At 40.5% G+C, this 27,235-nt stretch overlaps 1 protein-coding gene across 8 annotated transcripts in view; it reads left to right on the forward strand.

Annotated features, from left to right (window-relative positions):
* The window catches only part of si:ch211-108d22.2 (uncharacterized), a 131,998-nt gene that overhangs the window by 66,683 nt on the left and 38,080 nt on the right, over window positions 1-27,235 (forward strand). For 7 of the 8 annotated variants that reach the window (XM_059026792.1, XM_059026794.1, XM_059026795.1 and 4 more), the window contains 3 exons: window positions 8,510-8,944; window positions 18,647-19,090; window positions 19,917-20,369. In XM_059026792.1, the coding sequence (XP_058882775.1) occupies window positions 8,510-8,944; window positions 18,647-19,090; window positions 19,917-20,369 (1,332 nt within the window). The remainder of the gene's footprint in view (window positions 1-8,509; window positions 8,945-18,646; window positions 19,091-19,916; window positions 20,370-27,235) is intronic. The other variant, XM_059026796.1, reaches the window with a different exon arrangement.

Raw genomic sequence — 27,235 nt, forward strand, 5'->3', positions numbered from 1 at the left:
ATGGTATATCCCTTTCCACAGACAGCGGGAGCAGCAACGGACAGTAACATGATTTGTGTTCCAGGTATTATGTCATTCCAGAGTCGGAGAGGATTCCACACTTCTGGGCGTGGAACGAGGCGTGTGCAGAGAGACAAGCTTTGGGGGCCCCCTGGGAGAATTGCACGTGAATCCTTAGACAACGACAAAGACCACTTTCCTTCGAGAGTAACATAGAGGGAACGCGGCAACCTGTGCGTTTGATAAGCCAGAACAATGCAATGACTCCAGCACAGTTTGAACAATGTCCTACTTGTGATACTAACAGTGGGAGCGATCCAGTATGAGTCAATATGCAACCGAACTGTAAGCAGTGGTGCGTCATTGGAGGTGGACTGTCTCTGGACGAAAAAACTGTGTCAAAACAGTGACAACAGGAACAAACTAATGCAACAAGCAATTGGACATGTGTTAATGTGCACTCAGTGCGTGTGATGGTACTTGTGAAAATACATGGTATATGGGAGGTATGAAGCCACAGTTCCACTCCACTCAATGTCCCCCACTAATGCCCTTTCCCCAGACAGGTTGATAGCTGTGGAAGAGGCAAAACCATTTGTGATGGGAGCAACCTGGTTGCAAACGTTGGTAAAAATGAACATTGAAGATATCGAACGACATTACACCAAAAGGTGTGGTGAGTTTAGCCTATTAACTAAAATATTGAATAAAACTCTTAATCGTGGATTGGATACTTACCAACATAACGCAGGTGGCCGTCAAAGGAGGGGTCTGATTGACGACATTGCTGGGTGGTTCGGGGCTGTGAATTCAAGCCTCAATTCCATAGATAGTATACAGCAGGACAGTGAAAACCATGGCCGGTTTCTGAAAACAGGTGATGCTATTCAGAGATTGGCCATGGCCGAACAAATGACTGGTGAAAGACGGTTAATACAATAATTGAAGATGTAAATTTGACAGCTTGGAGAGAACAGGTGTTGCGTGGGATATGACCGGATACTGATATGTACTGAACGATGTGATGAAGATATTTGTTTTATTTTAATAGTGCCACATACCACCGGTCGGGTCCACCACAGTACTGGGATAGTAGTCTAGGGGTAGTAATTGGAACACGGGTTATAGTCCCACAAATAACATGGGTTGATCAGCGTGCTCAAAAATGCCACCCTGTACTTCAAAGCCACTGAGTTTATTGAATTTGGTGATGCTGTTCTGTGTGACCATGCTAACAGCACTAACCTGTCAATGCAATTGATGGAAGCAACGGTACACCCAAAGCTAGGGTACGAAAGATGCACTCAGATGAGAAATGGAACATGGTGTGCAATCACCTTAAGCATGGGGGTGGGAAGTAGCGGCCAGGTAAGCCTCATGTCGCCGGCTGTGTGTTTTCACCCGCAGGGTGTTGTGACTGTGGGACACCTGAGCATGCACCCCACTCCACCTATTAACATCACAGGCATTAACAAAGATGCTGAAGAATGGATGAAGACAATCAATCATACAGGTATGCTGGTGGCATTGGCACACATTAACAAGCAGCTTATGGACGTTCACTCGAGAGTTAGTAGAGTGCAGGCGTCGCTGGCGGGCAACGCTGGTCAACTGATATTAGCAGATGCCTGATCACATGGGTGGGGTATCCTATGTGGATTAGCTAGAGAAAGTGCTGGAGTGGACTGGGCTGACTAGTGGAATGTGGTGGGACAGGGGTCCTCGCTTATTTCATTATTGGTTTTGTCTATTGCTATTTTATTATTCTGTTATTTGAAATATGTGCTTAAGAAACAAAAAAGATTACTTACAGGGCTAGCCAATGAAGTATTGTGTTCCCGCATACGGGGCTATTAGCACCACTAAACATTTGACCATGCCCCTCCTCGTCACTGAAGGTAAAGAGGAAGAGGGGTTGAGTTTAGGTATGATAGAATATCATGATTAGTTATGGTACCGGGTTGGCACGGTACCAAAGGAGGGAATGTAGTGGATTATTTTCTTATAAGGTATTGCCTAAATGGCATTAAATAACTCAATAAAGCTAGACACATCATTAACAGTACAAAGAGCTTATAGATGGAACAATGAGGGTAAGAACTAGCCCTGCCCGGTATCTCTAGGACACTGGGAACTGAAGTGAGATAGAAAAAAGAGTTTGTGCATGTTTTATCTCTTTATTTTATTTTATATATTTTATATACTTTTATAATAAGGATGTTACAAAGTGTCTTTTGGAACAACGCCACACACCCGGCCGAGGAAGGTTCCAGAAAGTCTGCCCGGTAACAACCAATCAGACCCCGACTATAAGTGGAGCGATTGCCCCAGCCAATCAGATATGGGGTAAACAAGCTCCACAGATAACGAGGAACAACCAGTCTAAACTAATTTTAGATTGTCATGTCTAGCATAAACTTGTTATGCAGCTGCACCCTACATACTTCCTCTTTTTACTATTCTCTGCTACCTAAAATGGTATACACTTCCTCTGCTAAAGACATAGTTAAACTGCATTAAGTACCATATAAGGATAGGACGATTAGTTTCCTGCTTTAAGCTTGTTTAAGCTGACTATATATTGAGGAGCCAGAAACGGCTCGGTGTGCGATTCTGCTATTGCTAACAGAGACTACGTCGCTCTGTAGAACGCTCCTGATTGCAATCAATAAAAGGTAATTAACCTCACTTTGTTTGTTCTATCTTTTGTCAGTCTCTAATATGTCTAATTGAGGGAAAGCAAAATTTCCATTACAACATGGCTGGCATATGCAACGACTGACTCACGGTGGTTTTGGACTTGAGCAAGTACAGCTCCAATGGCAGAGCGAGACTCATCTGTGTGAAGTCGGAAAGACTTTGTGAAGTCTGGAAAAACAACTACAGGTGGCTGTGACAAGGCATCCTTCAGGTAATAGAATGCATCATGGCATGCAGCGGTCCAGTGAAAAGCAGTATTCTTTTCAGTCAGCTTGTGTAATGGGACTGCATGACGTGCAAAGTTCTTGATAAACTTCCTATAGTAGGAACAAAGTCCTAGGAAAGCTCACACTTCTGTTGGTGTGCGTGGGACTGGCCTCTCTGCAACACTTTCCACATTACGGGGATCAGGTCTTACTCCCTGGAGACCACATGCCCAAGGAAAACAACATGGTCCCGAGCAAGACAGCATTTGGATGGATTTAGCTTCAGGCCAGTAGATTGGAAGCGAGAGAGATGTTTTCCTCCAGGTGATGTAGATGTACCTCAAAATAGCGGCTGAAGATGAGCACATCATCAAGGTACACTAAACATGTTTTCCATGGAAGTCCCCTGAGCACCAACTCCATTAACCTTTGAAAGGTTGCAGGAGCATTGGCGAGACCCATTGGCATAACCTTGAAGTGGTACAGTCCACTGCCTGTTGTGAACTTTGTCTTTTCTCTGTCTTGCTGTTCCAGTTCAACTTGCCAGTAGCCTTGCTGAAGATCCATTGTTGAGTACCATGCTGAACCTGACAGTGCATCTAAAGCATCATCTTCTCTGGGTAAAGGATGAGAATCCTTGATGGTTACAGCATTCAGCTTGCAGTAGTCTAAGCAGAACCGCCAGGACCCATCTTTTTTCCTCACCAGTACCACAGGTGCAGCCCATGGATTAAAACTCTCTTCGATGACATCAGCCTTTAGGAGTTTTTCTATCTGATGATGAATTTCCAGCTGTTTATCAGGTGTTACACGGTAAGCTTGCCATTTGATTGGTGCATCATCAACTGTACGGATATGGTGCTTAATTATGCCTGTATGTCCCCGGTCTTCTGATCCACTGCTGAAAACCTTTCCAATGACTGCTGCTCAGATGTAGTCAAGTAGTCAGAATTGATAATAACTGGAGGTAAAGCAACACATTGCACTGGAAAGGTTGTGCAGCATGCATCTTGCATCTTTGGTGCTTCAGATTGTGATACTGTATGGAACTCACCCAGATGTTGACCTGATTGCAGCTGTATTTCTTGATCGGAGGTGTTCAGGATCCACACAACTATCAGTCCATTTTGAACCACTCAAGGTACGTGCAACTACAAGGTTGTGATTTGAGGTTCCAAAAGTCCTATGTAGTTATATGGTAGAGGGCAGAAGACAGTAGCATGTTCAACACTGGCTGTCATCAGAGCTTCACTCATTGCAGGAACAACTGTTGGTGTCAGTACTGTCACATTGCAGCATGCACAGGCTTCATATTGCTTTGGAAGAAACTGTAAATCCGTGTTCCTCAGAGACAGCTTGCCTTTGCTTATATCCAATAGATCGTGATGTTGTTGCCATGTATTACAGGCTGGTGTGCTTCTCGGACCACTTGGAAATTGTGATGTAACAGTTCGTTGCTTAAGCGAATGCTCACTGTCATTGTCCGAAGTGTGTCTAGACAATGTCCGGTAACAGAGTGAGCCAGAATGAAAGATTTCTGGATAGGTCGTTTCTTTAAAGCAGGATATGACATTCGCAAATCTTCACTCAAAATAGACATAGTTGAACCAGTGTGTACTAAGGCACATACTTCAAGACCTTCTATAATAGTTAGCTGTGAAGGTATCAGTGGAAACTGCCTGGTCGGTACAAGTGCTGCTAAGTTTGTCTTGCAGTGTGTCTTTGGGAGCTCTATTAGTAAGTGCTGACATTTGCTCCATAACATCAGCTACTGGTAGTTTCCCGACTGAGTGTGCCCATGACGGATGCCTATTTGGAGACAGAAAATGAACACTTTGCTGAACATATTCCTGCTTTCCCAGCATGCTAGACTTGGAATTCGAGGTCTGTCAGCACCACTGTTCTGTCTAGTGTTGCGCTCATACTCTCTGGACCATGCTGCATAATCAGGAGATCGATAGCGAGGGCGCCCCCCTGTCGGTGGATTCCCCATCCTGACCTGCATGGCGCTCTGGAGAGGCTGGTCGATAGCACTGTTGACTTTGAAAACCACGGCTGAGGTATCTCTCAGGTGAATTGTAATAGCGCTGTTGATGCTGAAAATGACGGTGAGTTGGAGAAACACTGTGGTGATTGTAGCTGGCTCCATGGGTGGGAGTGGAGGGTAGATCGGTCCATGTCTCTAGTCGAGAGAACGTTTTTTCTCCTTCAGTTGACGCACATCACTTTGAATATTGTCTACTTTAGGGTAAGTGTCTCAGTAGTTGTGTAAGTAGTTGTGGATCAGAGTTATCTCTAGCACACACCATGGCTACTGACTGTCCCCTGCTGGCTGTGGTGTGCTGGCCTGTGGGGTGTTTCGAGTTGTATTCAGAGTCAGTGCTTCATGGGCTCTCTCACAATGGCTAGCAATGGTCAGAGCTTCCTCAAGATTTCCAGCACCCATTTCATGAATTTTTGATTGCAAGGTGAGGTCAAGTCCCGCGACAAAATGACAAAATGTTTCACCTTTCTGTGCATTTTGGTCATAATTAGGAAATGACTCAAGAACAAGCCGGTAATTTCTGCACCATAAACTTCAAGGCTTTCATTAGGCTTTCTTGGACGGGCATTGACATAAGTTTGAAAAAAATGGTATATATTGCTTTTGAGCAAAAACCTCTTTCATTTTGTCCTTCACTGCAAAGTAATCTTTCTTTACCGCAGGTGTGAGGCTGTCCCAGTATAAGAAAGCAGCATCTGCCAAACGTGTGGGCAGAACGGAAGCTAATATTACTTGTGAATCTTGATTTGACTGACTAGCAATAGCTTCCACAGAAACTTTGAAACGCCTGGACCAACTGGCAAAAGGTTCTGTGCCGTCCCCTTTAAAAGCTGGAGGGAGGTCAATCCTAAAAGGCCTAGTGTAATGCTGCACTGATGTGTCTTCATCAGAAGAAATTGCTGAGTTTGTATTCACTGACATCTTGTACTGAAAATTATGCAATGTATCTTTAAATTGGTAAACCGCAAAAACTGTAGTAATCCTTTATCTGAGAACAGGTAGAAATAAATTATTTTCTTACCAGCTGCTTCAAAGAGTCCCAGATTCATCCAGCTCCTGACTTGGCTGTTTATCCTCCTTTGTGTGAATAAAAGTCAATTTTTTCCAATCATCACCAAAAAAATAGCCGTACCGCTGCCACCAGTGTAATATTTGGGTTCGGATGTGGTGAAGAAATAACTCTAATATCAACAACTCAGTTGGAAGCAGACAGATTACAATCTGACAGTTTTATTAAAACAGCTCACACAAATGTCAACAACCGCTCCACCACACACTAACGGGTTTTGTCAATAAAGCTTATGAATACAAAACCTTTAAATAACTTTATACAAACAATCAGAAGGCAAACACTCATACACTATTAAAGCAATACTGCACAGCAAGCTTAATGCTACCAGGAGAGTTCAACCAACTCACTTGCTATCCTTTTAAAGCTTTGCGGTCCTATGTCAGAGCAGGTCCGACATTATAATTTTCCCTTTCCAGTCCAATGTCGGACCCTGTCTGACATCATCAAAAAGACGTAAAACACAGGTCTCTAGTCGTTTTTTCTCCGGAAAAAGCCGAGAAAACCATTCAGTGGCCGAGTGACACCGATAGGAGTCGAGAAGCCGGAAAAAAAAGGGCGGGTCTGAGGAATATACCATAGTCCGGGCACCACAGAGATAACACGGACATAAACAAACAAGATAGCTGCTTCTGCATCCAGCGCTCAAAGAATATCACAGACATTTGCAGAGTTTTTTTAGATAAATAATGACTTGGATCATTATTGAGTAGTTTGGTGATAAAACGAGTGATCAGGAGATGATTTATCAGTATGCACGACTATAAAGAGGTATGTGAAAAATACAGCGAACAAGGGGTGGGGCGGGGCTGGAGATGCAGTACTGAGTGTCCTGTTGATATGCCGTGCCTTTTAAACCTGTTTTACTGTGAAAAAAATACTTTTAAACAGCGCGTCGAAAATAAACTGCGCGTGTGAAAATAAATTGGACCTGACGCGCCTGAGACACGCTGAATAAATGAACTGCAAAGGGTTAACAGTAAGTATTTTCATTTATTATTAATAATATTTTATTAATGTTTTACATTCATTATTCATTTTGTAAATATAAATGTTAACCTAATTTTGAAACACTTATTGATCCTAAACAATAACAAAAATTATATTACAATTTGAATACATTAAATTCTGTGGAATTCTAGTTTGTTTACATTTTCTGCGGTCTTGAGTGAATTCTGCGTATTTTCGCCAAAAATCAGCGGCCGCGTATTCCATCTGGCCGTGGTTATTAATATTACCTCCTCCTCACACAGCCTACGTCTGCTTGATCCGAAATACTCTCTCCCTGACTCTTCTCGCTCTCCTGTGCAGCTCTTCTGCTGGTTCTGTGACACCACCTGGTTTCAATAAGCGGTACTTTTAACACACGCTGAGGCACCTAGTAAAGTTAGCGCCCTTAAGAGAATATGGTTTGCATATCAAATACCTCCCTCGCTGTATTTTGTGATGTGATTTGCATACATTTCCTCCCCTTAACATTATTCATTATATTTAAATGCGGTTCTTTTTCCACGCGCTAGGTTGCCTGCCACTGGTTAGTGAATACAGCAGGTGTACAAAGCACGCAGTAAAGGGGCTTACTGTGTGCAAAACACGTTACCTCTGTTTAGTGAATGAGGCACCAAGTCTGTACTGCAGTAAAACACGTAGGAGTCATTTTAGAAGGGCAATATTTTGTTTACAACATATCAAAATGTGATCATTAAGGGCTTATGTTAAAGTACATTAAATGCTATATATTATAAATGCTAAATTATTTTTACTAATATTTATTTGGATGTTACAAAGGCACAGTAGCACAAATAAGTTGCAGAGGCAGAACAACAGCATCTGCTGCTGACACGATCCAGTCAAACTTGAAAGCGCATCGCTAATTCCCACCCCTATAACTCCGAAACCACACCTGATATGTTAATAATTCAATGCAGTATGTCTTCCGGACACATAGCCCTAGTCAATCATGCACTTTTTGAGCGATAGCTAAGTGGTTAAGGCTTCGAAATACCTCCTCAGAAAATGTAAATTAGTTTTTTTTCATGCTCCGATTGGCAGATTTTCTATTTATCAGGTCTGCAAAAAGATTAAAGGGTACTGAATTTATTTTAAAGCGTTTTGTACGTGTAATATGGTCTGAACCCTGTGGCCAGGTCGAAATAGGGAGACCACAACCAAGAATGGCAGTGCCACGGACATATATAACTGTTTGTCTGCTACATATTGCAATTTGATGATTACTGGGATAATCTTACATCGATTTCAAAACTGCTGAATTGATGACACACACTCTGTCCTCATAGGAAATGAACGCGATCACGCTCTGTTCGCCCACCTTCTCCTATATGCTGTGTGCTAGAATTACCACTGGTTTCACCTTCTCATGGTGATGCTGTCATTGAGGTACAGGCTTCATTGTATCTGTGTGTTTACTGCACTGAAGCAGGTGAAAAAACATTGCACAAAACTGACTGAATGTTTACCGTCTTCTTTCAGGTTTCCTGAACTCTCCAGGTGGAATGAGCAGTCTGCTGAGTGCAAACAGAAAGCCATTTCATTTCTACTGGATATGGTGCCTCGTGCAGCGGACTATGAAAAACAAACAGGACACCGGTCAGATTTCACTTTTAGTTCTTATTCTACGAGAGATGATCGGAATGAGGCTCAAACTGAATTTCTGCTGGATTTATATTCTCTTGGGAAAGAATATGAAACACAAACTGGAAAGGAAGTCCTGCAAACATCACTGCCAGTTTACCAGTCCGTTCCTGAAACCTGGATTATGGACTTGACCAAAAGAAAGGCCTCCCTCTTCCTTGAAATATTTACATTCTATAAAGTGAAGAGACCAGTAGAGCTGAGGAACTGGACAACTGAAGAGAGTGAATTAAGAAGTTTCCTTGAGTGCCTTCAGTATATCTCAGAGCTGAGGTAAGTGTATATAAACTGAAAACCTGCATTGTACTGTCTATTCCACTCTGCTTTAAGTATAGTCTCAGATTCTGAAGGGTTTTCAATAACACACAACTTAACTACATGTGAACAAACAGTGAGAGCTGAGGTAAAGATACAGACAGACAGTGTGACTACACATCTTAAATGTAGATGTTTACTGGAATCAAAGAGACCATGAAGTGGTAAGGTTTGGATTGGACAGGAGGAATCCTTAATTCAGTAACAGTGTGGAGCGATCCTGTTTTCTGATTGGTTGAGAGGGTGTATATCGATGCTGCAATGATGTATGGCTCAGCAATTTGAGTGTAGTTCTGTCTGCAGAACTGAATCAGCTTGGCGTGTAAAAGCTGGTTCACACTGGGCATACGATTCAGACGGACCCTACGAACGGACGCAGGCTGTAGTTCACACAGATCGATCTTCTCCCTGCGTTAGTTCATTCTGATTGGTTTAAAAAAGACAACACTCTTCTGGAGGTTCGGAGAGTCGTGCACACAGCCGCATTTAACTTATACACTGTAGAACCGCAGCGCCTCTTTTTTATAAACAGCTGATCCAAAAAAATAAAAAATAATTATTGTGTGATTGACAGCAAATGCCACCATTCAGTTTCATGGTAAAATCACTGACATTCGCTCAGACTTTGTTGAGCTGACCCGCTCAATATAACCAGTCCGCTTTCAATAAACACTGTACGTAGGCTGCTGAGACACACATAAAACACTGTTTAAATTCCTGACTTATTAGTTTTCATTCTGATTATTTATCTGTTTATTTACGGTACTGTACATGTTTATTATTATTATTATTATCATTATTGTTATTATTATTATTATTATTATTATTCTTATGGTAAAGGAATACTGCAGCTTCCAGTCTCCGCTCTAACCGAGGAGTTTAAGTGCGCCAAGGTCAGACTGGAAATGACATTAGTAGAGTCACGCGACAAATGCGTAAGGGAGACAGCACCTGTGTTGAAAACTGGAAGAAAGTGGGCGGCAAAGAAAGCTGTGGAAGATGCAAAGGCTGCCCTTCGAATTGGTGATATCATGGGGCAAGTTCAGCATGGAAGAGGGGGTCTTGGTCTCAGTTCAGCTCCTCCTACATGGCACAAGGCAGCCCCAGCTCAAAGGAGGAAGCTGGTAGTCAACGAGGTGCAAAAGCAGGAGGAGAGGATGAGGTGTATAAAGGCCATTTCCCAGGCCAAGCAGGGAGAATGGATGAGATGGGAGAATGTGGAACAACGTAAGATTGGCTGGCAAGACCTATGGTCAATGGAACAGAGCAGGATCAGTTTCCTCATCAGGTCAACATATGATGTTCTCCCATCACCACAGAACCTAAACCTCTGGGTAGGAGAGGATCCCTCATGTCCTTTGTGTTCATCACCTGCAACATTAAGGCACATTTTGACAGGATGTAAGGTGGCTCTTAGCCAAGGACGGTTTACTTGGCGCCATGACCAGGTGCTGCGATGTTTGGCCTTAGCATTGGAAGACAAGCGTAACATGACCAATAAGTTGCCACCTGTTCCATCAAAACATTACACACAAAAGACAACATTCCTCCACCCAGGAGAGGAACCACCAAGAAAAGGTGTTAAAACCAATCCTCGCCCAGGACAACTGGAAGCTGCTAGAGCCTGGAAAATGCTAGCAGATGTTGGTCAACGGCTTATTTTTCCACCTGAGATTGCCACCACTAACCTTCGACCAGATATTGTCTTGTGGTCTGGATCAGCACGCCTTGTTCACCTGGTAGAGTTAACAGTGCCAAGGGAGGATGCTGTAGATGAGGCATATGAGAGAAAGAAACTGCGGTATGCTCAACTAGCCACTGAAGCGGAACAGCGAGGATGGAGAGTCTGGGTTTACCCAGTGGAAGTGGGTTGTCGAGGATTTGTGGCACACTCTACATCCCGGTTTCTCAGAGACGTCGGATTCAGTGGCCAAGAGTTTCGTCACACAGTGAAGAACTTATCTGAAGCAGCAGAGAGGAGCAGCAACTGGCTGTGGTTGAGACGGAAAGATTCTGGCTGGGGATCTCAAGCACAATAGAAAGAAAGAAACGCTGATGTACAGGTAAGTAAGCTGGGCTGAGTTGAGTGGGGGACGGAGGGGGGTGACGCTGGGACGCCAGAATCACCGTCGAGCCCTCTTGAGGTGTCGTGGGCTAGTCGACGAAACACTGAGGATGGAAGGTGCCCACTTGAAGACCCCAGAGATGTACCCTACTTAGCTCAATCCAGACGGTTGTCATGCTGATGCTCTGGGGAGGCCGCACTATGGTTGATCCCCGGAGCCAGCATCGCAGCCTTTGTGTGTGCTGATGCGCCAGGGATGCAAAATAAGCTGATCCCTGGAGCCAGCATTACACTTCAGCCATTAACACCAGACAGAAGGATATCTACATCATCATATGGAAGGAAACGCAAATGGATGGAGACACATATGGATCACATTAGTTTACTGTAAAGCTACGTCTTAGTTGGTACTTATCTTGGTGAGAGCCGAGTTCAAATCAGCATGAAGTTTTAACATCTACTCTCGTGTAATGGAAGTCATAATAATAATAATAATAATAAGAATACTATTATTATTATTATTATTAGTTAGTTATTTAAACATTTTCTGCTATATATATACCATATTTAGCTCATTTTCTTCTACATTTATTTCAAATAATAAACGGTAAATTGTATTTTACTTGTAAAATTCTAAAAGAAAGAGAAAGGCGTGTGATTGGTTGAACGCGAGTGACGTCACCAATTTGACGCTGAGACGTTGAAATCTACCAACTTGTCCGCAGCGTCTACGATTTGAATGCAAGGTGGTGCGTTCGTAGCGACCGTCTGAATCGTATGCTCAGTGTGAACCAGCCTTAACTGCTCTGACCGGAGTTCTAGAATAGAACGCTGTAACTGCTCTGACCGGAGTTATAGAATAGAACACTTTAACTGCTCTGACCGGAGTTCTAGAATAAAAAAGTGTAACTGCTCTGACTGGAGTTCTAGAATAAAACAGTGTAACTGCTCTGACCGGAGTTCTAGAATAGAACACTGTAACTGCTCTCACCGGAGATGTAGAATAGAACAGTGTAACTGCTCTGACCGGCGTTCTAGAATAGAACACTGTAACAGCTCTCACCGGAGTTCTAGAATAGAACACTGTGTAACTGCAGTGTCTTCAGAACTTGGACCAGATAGTGTGTGAAGAGTACAGTCCTGTTGTGTGTTGATTATCGGCTGTAAATGATCATGATAATCGTGATTATCGGCTGAATAAATAACATTTGTTAAATTTCTTGGAATCAATCAAGTTTAAAGCTATATATACTTGAGCAACATGAAAGCTGCTTCTACAAGTCACTGAGTTTAGAAGAAATAAAACTAGACAGTTTTCAAAGACAAGCACTTTTAATAAAAGTTATGAAACAATGGTTGGTTACAAGAAAGCACACAATACAATCAAATTGGTTTGTTTGGTAGCTTTTCAAATTTCCAGTTTATACAAATTTTAAATTGCTATTCAAAAATATCAGCTGCTGAACACTAAGCAGAATCGATTATGTTGCAGGGTGAAAGTCCACCTTGTTATCTTGGTCTGAACTCGGCCCTGCTGCTTGCTCTGCTGGTGCTCTGTACATTGATACATTAAAGCGCTGTAGCATGTCTTTGGTTGGTTGGAAGTCCTTGCAGCACATTCCAAGCTTTCTCATGCCTTAACGAACGTGCAACACACTAGTTAGTGTTTTCTGACCAAGCCGATTTCTCAGCTTTGATTTAACAATGTTCATTTGAGAGAATATCCTTTCTGTGTCCGCGTTGCTTAGCCAACAAAGTGAGAGCAAACTCCCTAAAACAGTTTTCGCCGCTTCCATCGGTGTGTTTGAACACCTCAATCCAGAATTCAAGGGCATTCTTGTCCTCTTTGTTTTGCCAGGTAGTAAAGTTAACGGCACGATATTGAGTATCAAGCTTCCTCACATCCCCCCTGAATAATTTCAGCAAGAAAAAGGATGACAATGGGGGCTTTACTTGGAAACAAATCGCTGAGGGACTAAATGCTGACATTGACTTCTACAGTTCCATGTTGTTAGGTAGCCTCATTTTAACCTGTTTGGTGGCCTCCAGGAGAACATCTTTAGGCCTGATTTTCATGTTCAGGAGCTGTTGCTCGTTAGGGTTTGCTTCCGCCACCGTTGTGTTGAACTGTGCAGCAAAGTCTACTGCAGAAAGCGATAAATTAATACTTTTGGTGTAGGAAAGCTGCATAAGTTTCAAAGGTTGGTCTCTATTGTTGATCAGTCTGAATATTTCAGCGTACCTCTGTTGTTGAAGAATACTGTATGAAAACCATCTATACAATTGTGAAACGAAAATGCCTACATTTCTGGGAAACATCTCCATGGCCTTGCTTGCACACGGCTGTATTGAGTGGCAAACGCACTTCAACAGGACAAGACGTTCATGCTTCTCCCAAAGTTTTGTGTAGACTGAATTATTTTTTCCGACCATAACATTACAGCCATCTGTTCCAATTCAGATACATCTTTCAAAATGTAAGCCTATCTCATTAGGAAAGTAAAGTAAGGCCTCGGAAATGGCTTCAGCAGTTCCCCCCCTTTAAGGTAAGCAAACCCAAAAAGGTTGAAACCGTTTTCTGAAATGGTTTGCTGAAATATCGACTCACAACACATAACTGTTTGATTGTGCTGATGTCAATGCTTTCATCAATAACCAATGAATATTCTGATTCCCCTGTGTCCTTTATCAGATCAGAGAACATGCAGGATGCTATGACACCGTTGATCAGGGCTGTGCACTTCGAACGATGCAACTTTACATCCTTTTCAAATGTTGAGCTGCTGATATCCCCTAAATCATCCACGGCTCGTATGGCTGTGTGGCACGCTGTGAAGCAGGCCAGTTTTAGTTCAGCCTGACGCACCGAAACAGAAACAGGCCTGGAAACTGTAAACCCAATGTCAGTGAAGAAAACGGAGCAGCATTTTTTTGGTGCTTTTCTGTATTCATATGCTGCACAAGATCAGATTGGTGAGCACGAGTTGTACTTCAGCAGAATTTGCATGCAGCCAGACTGTCATCCCCTGCAACGGGCTGAATCCATGGATTCAGTTCTTTTTCTTCCTCCCACTGCTTGCAGTGTCTTTTACCGTATTTAGCCCATTTACACGAGGCAGGTTTACAAGCCATTCTATAACAAATAAAAAAACTGAATATGTCTTGGTAGATGTCTCTGATATCTAGTTCTTTGCAACCAAACTCACACTCAGTGTTGCCAGGTCCTTTCCTTAATTTCCTCCCAAACTGATCCTAATAATCCCCCAAATCACACATTTTCCCCCCAAATTTTAAAAATGAATAAGCACATTAAAAAAAACTGAAACATGGTTTTATACTGCTAATAGAATATATAGCCCTACCGATATTTGCCACTGGTCTATACCTCCCAGCCTTTGTGAAATGACGTGTGAAGTATGCAAGCAGTTTTTAAAGCGACAGTACAACTTAAACTAAAGCCTACCTTAAAATCAGCATGCCAGTGTGTCAGCGATGATACCAAACTGCTCTTCATTTCCACCCTGGGTGCTGCTGCTTGCAGAGATCTGAGATGTAAAACGTCTTAGCATTTCTCTGGTGGGCTTGAACAGTACACAAGTTATGTTCATTCGTCTCAAGCTGTATCTGATTCTCATTATGGCTTCTGCAGTTTCGACATGCATTTTGTTTCTTAGTTTTGTTTTAATGCATTTGTGGTTTCAGAATGCTCGTTCTACTGTTGCGTTGGACACAGGCAGAGTAAGTAGGGCAAGTGCCAGAGTGCTAATATGCTCAAATCTTTTATTGCCACCAGAGTCGCAATCTCCTGAAACTTCTGCCCAGAATTCTTCACTTCCAGATGTGTGCAGCCACAGTTTATTTGGGATCGTTTGCCATTCTTTTACTGTAGCATCAATGTCAAGGCACACTGCTTTAAATGCCACTGCAAGCTCGGCGATGCTTGGCCGTACCTGAGAGGTGGCAACATTTGGATGCAACATTGTTATTTTTTCAAGTGTCGAAATATTGTCTCGCAGTCGTTTTTGAATCTCAGTACAGAGACTTACAAGGAATTCCTTGCAACGTTCCTTTACTTCAGTTAGAAGGATATTATTTTCAGCATTCCCACATTCCAAGGTGAATTCGTATCCAAAATTGATGGCTGCTATTATTATTATTATTTGCTTATTTAGCAGACGCCTTTATCTAAGGCGACTTACAGAGACTAGGGTGTGTGAGCTATGCATCAGCTGCAGAGTCACTTACAACTACGTCTCACCCGAAAGACGGAGCACAAGGAGGTTAAGTGACTTGCTCAGGGTCACACAATGAGTCAGTGGCTGAGGTGGGATTTGAACCGGCGACCTCCTGGTTACAAGCCTGTTTCGTTAACCACTGGACCACACAGCATAATCTCATTTTTGAAATTGTAGTTTACCAGTTCATTCCTTTTCACGGTCTGAAGCTGAGCTGGCACAACAATCTTGGTCAGTAAAGACAAGACAAAAGTCAGTAACGTCTTCAAGTAATTTAATTTGCTCAACATTATCACTTTGGAAGAATGTATTTACCCTGGTCACATCTTTTAGTATTCCCTTCAGAAACACCAGGTACATCTTACAAGTTCGGTCATTGTACATTTGGTAAAGCTGATCAGCTGTGTAGCATCTTTCCTTGTCTTTGGCCAGCATGAAGTGAAGCCTAAGGGTATCCCATTGATCTAAAATTACAGATATTGACTCATATCTTGAAAGCCACCTAGTGTTAGCCAGTTGAACCAGTTTGATGCATCTTTCATTTCCTAGGACATCGAACAGTTGCCTGTATTCATGTTACCTCTTGCTGCTATGAGCAAACCAGTTGTAAGATTCCCGAACTAGAAACTCCAGGTTTCTTGGAAGCACACTGCAAGCTTTTTCTGCTGCTAGATGGAGAGAATGACAAACGCACCTCACTACAACTAAATGACTGCACATCTCTTTAAGCATTGATGACACTGAACAATGTTGTCCTACCATCACATTTGCACCATCCACACCAATGCCAATTAAATGGTTGATTTTTAATCCATCAGCATGCAGTGTTTTAATGATAAGGTTTGTCAAAGAGTCTGCATTTGCCACTTCAACCTCAATAAGTTTGTAAAATGTAGTTACAAGTTTGTTGCGACTCGCTGTAGTAGCGAATCATCACACAAAGTAGCTTAACTGTTGAGATGTCTGTACTTTCATCAATAACTAATGAGTAGTAACTCTTTCCAATGTCTGCCAGCAGTTCCTCTGTAAATGCAGGAGCAATTACCCGTTTTATTAATTTAGTACATTTGGTCCTGTGTATTTTGATCTGTTTCAGTAGATCTGATTTAGTGTCAAGAGATATTATATTATAATATTAGGTAAGTTGATGTGTTCAAACCACTGCACACAAACGGTGCAAACAAATAAATAATAAACCATTTGATTTTATACTAAATATAAACCACAGGTGACGTGAAACCTTATTTACTGTATATGGTTTCCATTTTATAAAATGTGTGAAATTACCTGACAACAATAGCAAACAAAAATATTAAAGTTTAAAATAAAATATGCCGAAATATAACATAGGATTATGATACATTCATTATGTTGATTATTTTCAAAGATCTGGCCACGACTGAAATTCATAATCAAACTAAAAACTTAATATAATGTTTGGAATCGCACTGTAATGAATGTTTGTTTTTAGGCCTATACAAAATATACTACTATAAAATAAAAATTGCAGCAGCTTAATTTTGCGCCTTTTCTTTTAATGTACGGCGCGTGTATTTTATGAATAATACATTCTTCACGGCACATTCATTTTATCAAAAAAAATGCCTCGCTCGTAAAATGTTCTTGTTTTAATTTTACAGTATACTATTTTTTCATTAACTTTTTTTTCATTACAGTAACGCTTATACTGTTTTTCACAAGACATTCATAAAACTTAAGCATATGGCCCTCAACTCACCTTTCAGTGAAGGTTCACTCCCAAAGTTTTGTATATTTTTGACATTTTGATTCACGTTTTTTGTTATTTTGTATTTATGAGGTGTGTGGCTGATTTAATGTAATATCTAGCCTACTGTCTTCAGTGGCAACGAGCAAGATGTATTTTTTGCGCACTGAGCGGTGTGAACGCTGACGCTCTTACATTACAGTGAATGAGGTATACGTTTGTACGTACAGAATGTGCGGTAGACTGACACTCCCCGCACCACATAAACCAATCTAGAGGGAGTATGTTGTGGTATAAGACACAAGACCCGCCCATAAAATTTCCATCAACCAATCCGGGGACAGTAAGTGTTTTCAGCCCCCGACAGAGCATTGTAAATCACCAGTGAAAAAATAATCCCCCAAGATTTCCCCCCATACAAATGTTGCCCCCAAATTTCCCCCTGGGCATTTAAAAATCGCCCAAATTTGGGAGAAAATCCCCCAATCTGGCAACACTGCTCACACTGTGCACCTTCACCAACAGTCAGAAGTGTCGCGAGCCGCCATTACTCATGAATATGCAAATACTGTCTGTGTGATTTATTATTTCTTTTTAAACTGACAACCAGTCTGTATTGTACCTTTTATAAAGTTTACCGAGGAGATTTACGGAGACCATTAAAAATACATATAGCTGTTTTTTTTTTTTTTATTGATGTTTACAATTAAAGCCCAATCAAGCAAATTCTTATTAAAACAAGCCTCAAAAAACGCAACCAGCGACCTTCCAAATATTAAAGCCACTGTACAAAAATAGAAGCCCATATCCACGGGAAATACACAGACTTGGCAACCCTGATTGGCATTGAAAAGATCCACCAGGAGGCGGTGTTGAGACGGCACTGAAATAATTTTTTGGCTCTCGGTGCAAGATGCTGTTTTAGCAGAACGGAGGGAGGGAAAAAAATAAATTCAATGCCATCTTGGATTTCATTACTTTAAGGTCGGTGTTTTTCTGTAGCGTTTACAAACCACTAAAAAGACATTACTTAAAGTGATGAAGTCGGGATAAGTGTGTATATTGACAGATTCCCCAGTGTTTTCATTTAGATAGCAGTTTATTTCAGCTCGGAGACTAATGTAGCTTGAAATTGTATATTCTTCTACTTGAGCATTTCTTACATTTCTATAAAAATCCCTTAATATTTTATTAAGATTTTCTTAAAATGTTCATTTTCCACAATTGAGACAATTTGTTTATGTTTCAGCCAATAAAATTATCGATGCAAAAACATTATTGATAAAATCACTATAATCGATTTATTGTCCCAACCCTAGAGTCTATTACACTTTGTGGAGATTGTTTCTTCAGATAGTGTGTGTGAAGAGTACAGTCCTGTTGTGTGTGTATTAGACTGTGTGGAGATTGTTTGTTTCTTCAGGGAGTGTGTGTAGAGTACAGTCCTGTTGTGACAGCTGTGAAGACTCCCCTTCCCCTGTGAGGCTCCCCCTTCACACACTCTTGTCCCCCCTCCTCTCATGGTGATGCTGTCATTGAGGTACAGGCTTCATTGTATCTGTGTGTTTACTGCACTGAAGCAGGTGAAAACAGCATTGCACAAAACTGACTGAATTCTTGCCCTCTTCTTTTAGGCTCCCTGAACTTTCCATGTGTGATTTGGTGTCTGCTGAGTGCAAACAGAAAGCCATTTCATTTCTACTGGATATGGTGCAGCGTGCAGCAGAATATAAAGAAAACACAGGACACAGAGTTCTGGAACCGTTACTGTCAGCTTTCAGTTTGAGTTTTAGTAGATATAATGAGGATGCTCAAACTGAGTTTCTGATAGATTTATATTCTCTTGGGAAAGAATATGAAACACAAACTGGAAAGGAAGTCCTGCAAACATTACTGCCAGTTTACCAGTCCTATCCTAAAACATGGATTATGAACTTGACCAAAAGAAAGGCCTCCCTCTTCCTTGAAATATTTACATTCTATAAAGTGAAGAGACCAGTCAAGCTGTGGAACTGGACAACTGAAGAGAGTGAATTAAGACGTTTCCTTGAGTGCCTTCAGTATATCTCAGAGCTGAGGTAAGTGTATATAAACTGAAAACCTGCATTGTACTGTCTCTTCCACTCTGCTTTAATGCCAAACTGTTTAGTCTCAGATTCTGAAGGGTTTTTAATAATACACATCTACATGTGAACAAATAGTGAGAGCTGAGGTAAAGAGACAGACAGACAGTGTGACTGCACATCTTAAATGTAGTTGTTTATACTGTAACGATCACTGGAATCAAAGAGACCATGAAGTGGTAAGGCTTGGATTACACAGGAGAAATCCTTAAAAAAAATCCTGTGGAGCGATCCTGTTTTTTGATTGGTTGAGAGGGTGTATATCAGTGCTGCAATGATGTATGGCAATGCAATGATGTTTTCATTTAGATAGCAGTTTATTCCAGTTTGGAAACTAATGTAGCTTGAAATTGTATATTTTTCTGCTTTGGCATTTCTTACATTTCAATTGAAATCCCTTAATATTTTATTAATATTTCTTAAGATGTGCATTTTCCACAGTTAAGACAATTTATTTATGTTTCAGCCGATAAAATTATCGATGCAAAAACATTATTGATAATATCACTATAATCGATTTATTGTCCCAACCCTAGTGTCTATTACACTGTGTGGAGATTGTTTCTTCAGGGAGTGTGTTAAGAGTACAGTCCTGTTGTGACAGCTGTGAAGACTCCCTTTACCCTGTGAGGCTCCCCCTTCACACACTCTTGTCCCCCCTCCTCTCATGGTGATGCTGTCATTGAGGTACAGGCTTCATTGTATCTGTGTGTTTACTGCACTGAAGCAGGTGAAAACAGCATTGCACAAAACTGACTGAATGTTTGCCCTCTTCTTTTAGATTCCATGAGCACTACTGGTGGTATATGGAGTCTGCTGAGTGGAAGAAAGCCATTTCATTTCTACTGGATATGGTGCAGCGTGCAGCAGAATATGAAGAACAAACAGGACACAGAGTTCTGGAACAGTTACTGTCAGCTTTCAGTTTGAGTTTCGATGATGAGGACTTGGAGTATCAGTATGAGGCTCAAAGTGAGTTTCTGCTGGATTTATATTCTCTTGGGAAAGAATATGAAACACAAACTGGAAAGAAAGTCCTGCAAACATTACTGCCAGTTTACCAGTCCTTTCCTGAAACATGGAGTATGGACTTGACTGAAAGAAAGGCCTCCCTCTTCCTTGAAATATTTACATTCTATAAAGTGAAGAGACCAGTCAAGCTGTGGAACTGGACAACTGAAGAGAGTCAATTAAGAAGTTTCCTTGAGTGCCTTCAGTATATCTCAGAGCTGAGGTAAGTGTATATAAACTGAAAACCTGTATTGTACTGTCTATTCCACTCTGCTTTAATGCCAAACTGTTTAGTCTAAGATTCTGAAGGGTTTTTAATAACAAACAACTACATGTGAACAAACAGTGAGAGGTGAGGTAAAGAGACGGACACACAGACAGTGTGACTGCACATCTTGAATGTAGTTGTTTATACTGTAACTATCACTGGAATCAAAGAGATCATGAAGTGGTAAGGCTTGTATTAGACAGGAGAAATCCTTTAAAAAAATCCTGTGGAGCGATCCTGTTTTTTGATTGGCTGAGAGGGTGTATATCAATGCTGCAATGATGTATGGCTCAGCAATTTGAGTGTAGCTCTGTCTTGAGAACTGAATCAGCTTGGAGTGTAACTGCTCTCACCAGAGTTCTAGAATAGAACACAGTGTAACTTCTCTCACCGGAGTTCTAGAATAGAACACTAACTGCTCTCACCAGAGTTCTAGAATAGAACAGTGTGTAACTGCAGTGTCTTCTGTTAATAACATGGACCAGATAGTGTGTGAAGAGTACAGTCCTGTTGTGTGTCTATTAGGGTTGGACAATAATGACATTTTCAGTTATCGATTATCGGCTGTAAATTATCGCAATAATCATGATTATCGGCTGAATAAATAACATTTGTAAAATTTCTTGGAATTTATCAAATTTAAAGCTATATATACTTGAGCAACATGAAAACTGCTTCTACAAGTCACTGAGTTTAGAAGAAGTAAAACTAGACTGTTTTCAAAGACAAGCACTTTTAATAAAAGTTATGAAACAATGGTTGGTTACAATAAAGCAGAAATAATACAATCAAATTGGTTCGTTTGGTGGCTTTTCAAATTTCAAACTATAGGCGACTCATTAAAAAAAGTGTTTCCAGTTTATCCAAATTCTAAATTGCGATTTAAAAATATCAGCTTGTGACAAGGCTGTAGGGTGACGTCAGACCAGGAAATGAATCCAAACAAACAACATACTGGCGTGTTGAATGAGCCGCTGTCTGCGCTCAGTATTTATTTACAAAATAATAAACAAACTTTCAAATAACAAACGAAAACAGTACAAACAGGCCAAAATAAACAAAGACAAACAAACAGAGGATACGAGTACCTTCAGGATGGTTCAAAGTAGCATTCATTTTGTTCCTTTGCAGTAGAGCCCTGCGTGGGACTATTTTTTTTAATCCCGTCCCGTCCCGCAATACCCACTCCCACGCGCTCCCGCATTGTTTCTTGCATTTGTATCCCGCTCCCACCTGCAAAAACCTTAGATCCTGCAAGAGAGACAGATTCCCCCATGCTACTAAAAAAAATAAAATAAAATTGTGTCACTAGCCTGGTCAGGTTAAAACTTAATTTCCCACAGTTCCTTGCAACCACCATCTGTTCATCCTCTCTCCCCATTGGCTCATTCAAATATCCACTCCTCCAATCTCAGAGCTCTTTAGAAGCCAGCACCTGTACTAAAGCTGGCTGATTATACCTGGAGAGTGACTCAGTTTCTCTGAGGAATCCATCACAACCGACAGCATTACAAACTTAAAATCTCAGTGAACCTAAACTAACTTAGATAATTCCAGTGCAGTCATTCTTCTTTTTATTGTATTCTGCACTTTGTTGAAACTTTCGTTTCACTGTTACTTGTTTAAGTGTAGCTGTTTAATTAAGGTCTTTTTAGTGTTTGTTGTTTTATGTGTGAAAGTCTCAATTTTTTTCTGTGCCTCCTGATTTTTTTGAGCCTACTGTTCACCATTCTACTCAGCTCTACTAGACTGATTCAATTTCAACACTCAATTTTTTCAACCTTCTACAATCACCATCATTACTGGACTCTTTGCTGGACTTCCTTATCTTTTGGGGAGATCATTCCTTTTCTGTTTGGATTTTTTCTACTTTAATTTGATACTTTGTTTCTGTCCTTTTGTTACTTTGTTTGGTTTTCAGTTGCATTGCTCTGCTGGACTTGTTGGCCTAACTTTCATGCACCATCCATTGCCATCCAAACTGTTAATATTATTACCATCTGTGATGATTTAATTTGCCCCGCGCTGCTGTTGCCCCACCTTCTGGCTCTCTTCTCCCCATTTTTATTTATTTATTTTTTATTTATTTTTAATCCTTTTCCTTTAAAAAAAAAGGCGTTGTTTATCCAACGCAGGACACCATATGTGACAAGATGGCTTGTGGGAATATCAGACCTGGAAGACAAATGGACACGCAGACAGTATGGCAGGGTATGAAAGCGCTGCCTGCGTGTTTAATAATAAATAAAAGGTTTAAACAAACAAAAAACATTTTACAAAACAAAAGGCACGGTGGCCAAAACAAACAGACAAACAAATAACTAAAACAAGTATCACTGAACCAGCACACTTAGCAATTGTTTCCTTATAGTTATTCTTTTTACGTCCTCTCTCTACTCCCGTTCTCCACTCCTGAACACTCTCCTCCGTTCAGCTGCAGGTCTTTGATATTGTGGCCGAAGGGTCAACTGGCTATCAATTACCTAATTTACCCCTCAACCACATTCGGCACTGGTTTTATCATATGTGTGGTCAACAGCCAGTTTATCAAGAAGCACTCGCTGTTGACCATGCATTCTCGCGATGTTATCTGGATGTGGCATATTATTCCATGAAACTTCAATTAAACACCTCTGGCGTTTATTTACAATATTTTCCAGCAGACCCGGTGCGTATTGGAGATCTGTATTTATATTAGATCTCTAGCTTCACATGCTTCATGCGGTCATTGAGAAGCCGCTAACGCACAGCCTTGTAGCAACATCGTAACTCAATTTAAACATTCCAGCAACTTTCAGTTTTCAACAATCAGAAGTACAAATTTGTATTTAAAAACGGAGTTAGATCTACTGTTTATTATTATTATTATTATTATTATTATTATTATTACAGTTAAATCCACTAAGACAGTCCGTTAGATATCAGAACACAGGTGTGTAGGTTATGCTTACAGCATAATAAGAATAATAATACAAACTTGTAAAATGTTTTTAAAAATGAACAATAAAAGCAATAAGTATCTATCAAAAATAATGTATTGTTTAATCTCAAACTTGTACATTGTTAATACAACAAAACACGTTAAAATACAAATATGCATTACATGTAGGCCTATCTTAAATTACGTTTTATATTATTTTTATTTATTAATCCTGAGAGTCACTTTCATCGCTGTCACTATTAGCAGTTCATTACGCTCAAGCTCCTCCTCATCTTCCTCAGCTTCAATGCAATGACAGAGACCCAGCGTTTGTTTACAGTATTTGCCAGCAGACCAGACGTGTATTGGAGACAGGTGACTATTTGAGACCCGATTATTTTTACAAGATATATGGGTGCGTTCACGAGACGCAGACTTTGCTAAATCTGCGCAGATTCTGCAAAGATTCTGAAAATCCATTGGCCTCTTGCTCCGATTCTGCGCAGAATGGCGAAAGTCTGCGTGGCGTGAACGCACCCATTATCAGGGTTCTCGCCAGCGCTGGTGAGCGTAACGGCCCGGTATGTTGTTACCTGGAAAAATGACGCTGTGTTTTCAGTTTGCGTATCGGCCAAATAATAATAATAATCCCGTGGAACATTGTTGATTTATTGCTTTGTGAGCAATTGGTTTGCTTAAAATACTTGTTTCAGCTCTCAATACTCTTCAATGGGTTGGTTGTGACAGCACGTTCTTTAGTTTGGTGCGTGTAACGTATGCGACACAGAGACGAGATTGAACTTCACTGAACTTTATTAGCACATTCCCCCCTGTTGACGGATGAGACTAGATCCTGGGTGCGCCCCTTGATACACAGCTCTGTAACAACCAACACCACTGCAGATCTTTATTATACTAGAACTACGTTCCCTCTCAGACTTTCACTTAGTTAGCCACTGTGGCTAAAGTAACTTAACATTTTTTAGCCACACTGGAAAAACTTTAGCCACTTAACAATAATATGAACAAGTTATAAACATAGTGATTCAGCAAGGCAAAAATACGTGTATTTTATTTGAAAACCCGTAGATATTTAAATTCCAGACACTACCATTTACAATACATAGGCCTATTATATTTAAATTGAACTATAACTCTGATTCCCATTCAATAAATGCCAAAATTAGTCCCACGTAAAAAAAAAAACATCATTACAGATTTCCTAAATTCTGAATAGGTTTGCAGAGATATTCATGTACTGCATAATCCTTTACATTATTTTGACTGTGACGCGGTTTTCTTTCCACTACAGAACGGTAAAGCAAAATTGTGCCAGTAGACAGTGCTATTAGTGTATGTTAATATTAATGCCTCCCTGACCAACCGCGGCTCTAGTTACACAAGATTGTACTAATGTGATTAATAATATTAGTAGGATTGTACAGCTACTACTGTGTTTAAAAAAAAAAAGAAAGTTTTTACCATGTTTTTCACCTGACAGTAATATTGCACCAATTCTGACATTAAAACTTAATAAATCATAGTGAGATGAATCCTTTTTAAAATGTGTTTATTATTTTATTAAATGATTCATCTTTTGAATCCGCTCCTGCTATTTCCGAAATATATTTCAACACATTTGAAAGAGATAGCAAACAACGGGGAAAAAACCAAAACAAACAAAAAAAAACTTAGCTGTAATCTTGCAGCTGCGTGTTTGTGGTTTGCTGTCTGTGAAAATGTGTCTTTCGGGACCAGATTATGTTTGAAACCAGGACTGCTTCACCTCCCTGTGACTAGTATTACGGTCATATTTTAGTTTGTTTGGGTGACTGGTATTCCTTGGGCTACATCTTTCGGAACACGATTCTGGTAATTGGTATGTACAATTTGTTTTATAACATTTTTTTTCCGTTTGGATGCCATGTGGGTTTTTGTTTGTTTGTTTGTTTGTTTTTATTTGTTTTTTTTACAAGCATCGCCGTCCGCTGATCTGTCCTCCCGCCAAACACAACGTTTGTGGCATACATATATTACGTGAACAAGCTAAAGGGCTTTCATTGGGCAAAATGATATCAAACTAAACAGTCTGTATTGATTCATCTACCAGCACACGTTGTATATGCTGGCACTCTTACACAAGTACAATTTTCAAAGCCTTCGCCACCGTGGCAAACTTGGTGAAAAATAGTTGAGCCACAAAAGAAAACGTTTCGCTTTGTGGCGACGTGGCGAGCGGCTAGTGGGAACGTATCATAACAAGCTGGGTTAAATAAATAAATCGTTCAGACGAACAGTAATGTATATTCCAAACAGTTTTGAGAGATTCAGTCTTTTAAAAAAAAAACTAAAGTTCCACAATAATCCTTTTGCATGACTTTAGTTTCCCATAGATAGATTTTTATGTAGCATTGTAGCGTTCTCGGTTCCCGCAGGCAGGCGCATCACACAGGGCGAGGCAATCCACACACTGGCGGAGGGCAGGCGCGAACCCGGGACCTCTCGCACTAAAGCATAGCGCCGAGACCGCTGTACAGAAGAGCCGGCTCCCTTGCAAGGAGCGTATATTACGTCACCTACCAGCCCTGCTGCCATCCCCCGCCCTCCGCCTGTGGATTTCCTCGCCCTGTGTGAGGAAATCCAAATAAAAATGTGGGACACAGTACATGTCCAGTTTTACTTGCAATAAGTGGAAAAAGCGTTTGTTGTATATTCCTTAACTATGGAACAACAGTGACAAACGGGATTTCCACTTATTCTTGCAAGCACACGTGTGATCAAGTGTAAATTACTTCTTTTAATGTTGCAACAACCATATATCAGAACAACTACAACAAAAGCAAAACTCACAATCACATGATCACAGTAAAGTTTATTAGAATGTGTAAAATGTGAGATGATGCACATTGTTAGTTTCGCTTTTTTTGTAATCAATAAGTAGCCTATATTTTAACTACAAATAATACAATACAACTGACATGCAGAAACTACACAATGCAGTAGACTACGATTGAAAAAAGTCGTGAATTTAAAAAAGTTTAGAAAAACGAATTTATGCTACTTTTGAAAGAATAAAAAAGCACTAATTATATCCACATATAGGTCATTCTTAATGTTAATGTAATAAAGGTAAAGATAGGTTTCTCAGTCGGACAGAAACGATAACACTGGCAAAAATCTAGTTTCCCCTCCGTGGAATGGCGTCCATGCGTTGCTAGGGATTATGTCATCCTATGACGCAGACTCTGCATCTTTCTACTGACAACCATAGATACAGAGTATTATATAAGCTGAGAACTACTTCCACAAAGCATAAGCATGTGCATGACTTGTCCTGCCTCGCCTGCAGGGGGTTGCGAGGATCTCTGTTTCTTATATAAGAAAGTTTACAAACGACAGGAGGCCATTCGGCCCATCTTGCTCGTTTGGTTGTTAGTAGATTATTGATCGCAGAATCTCATCAAGCAGCTTCTTGAGAATTCTTTTTTATTTTTTTATTTATTTATTTCTTAGCAGACGCCCTTGTCCAGAGCGACTTACAATCGTAAGCAAATACATTTCAAGTGTTACAATACAAGTAATACAATAAGAGCAAGAAATACAATAATTTTTGTTCAAGTGCGACAAACCACAATTCAATAATACAGCAGATAATAGTGATAGTTACATCAGGATATGATTAAATAGTGATAGTTACATCAGGATATGATTAAATACAAAATACTACAGGTTAAACACTTGGCAGATTACAGTATTCTGAAGTACAGGATTAAATGCAGTAAAATAGGGGGCAGATAAGAGCAAAATAAAGCACATTTAAATGAAGGGTGATAGTGTCCCAGGATACAAACAGAGGAGTTTTACAGGTGCTGTTTGAAGAGGTGAGTCTTAAGGAGGTGCC

The sequence above is a fragment of the Acipenser ruthenus genome, chromosome 7, assembly GCF_902713425.1.
Source record: "Acipenser ruthenus chromosome 7, fAciRut3.2 maternal haplotype, whole genome shotgun sequence".
NCBI lineage: Eukaryota > Metazoa > Chordata > Actinopteri > Acipenseriformes > Acipenseridae > Acipenser > Acipenser ruthenus.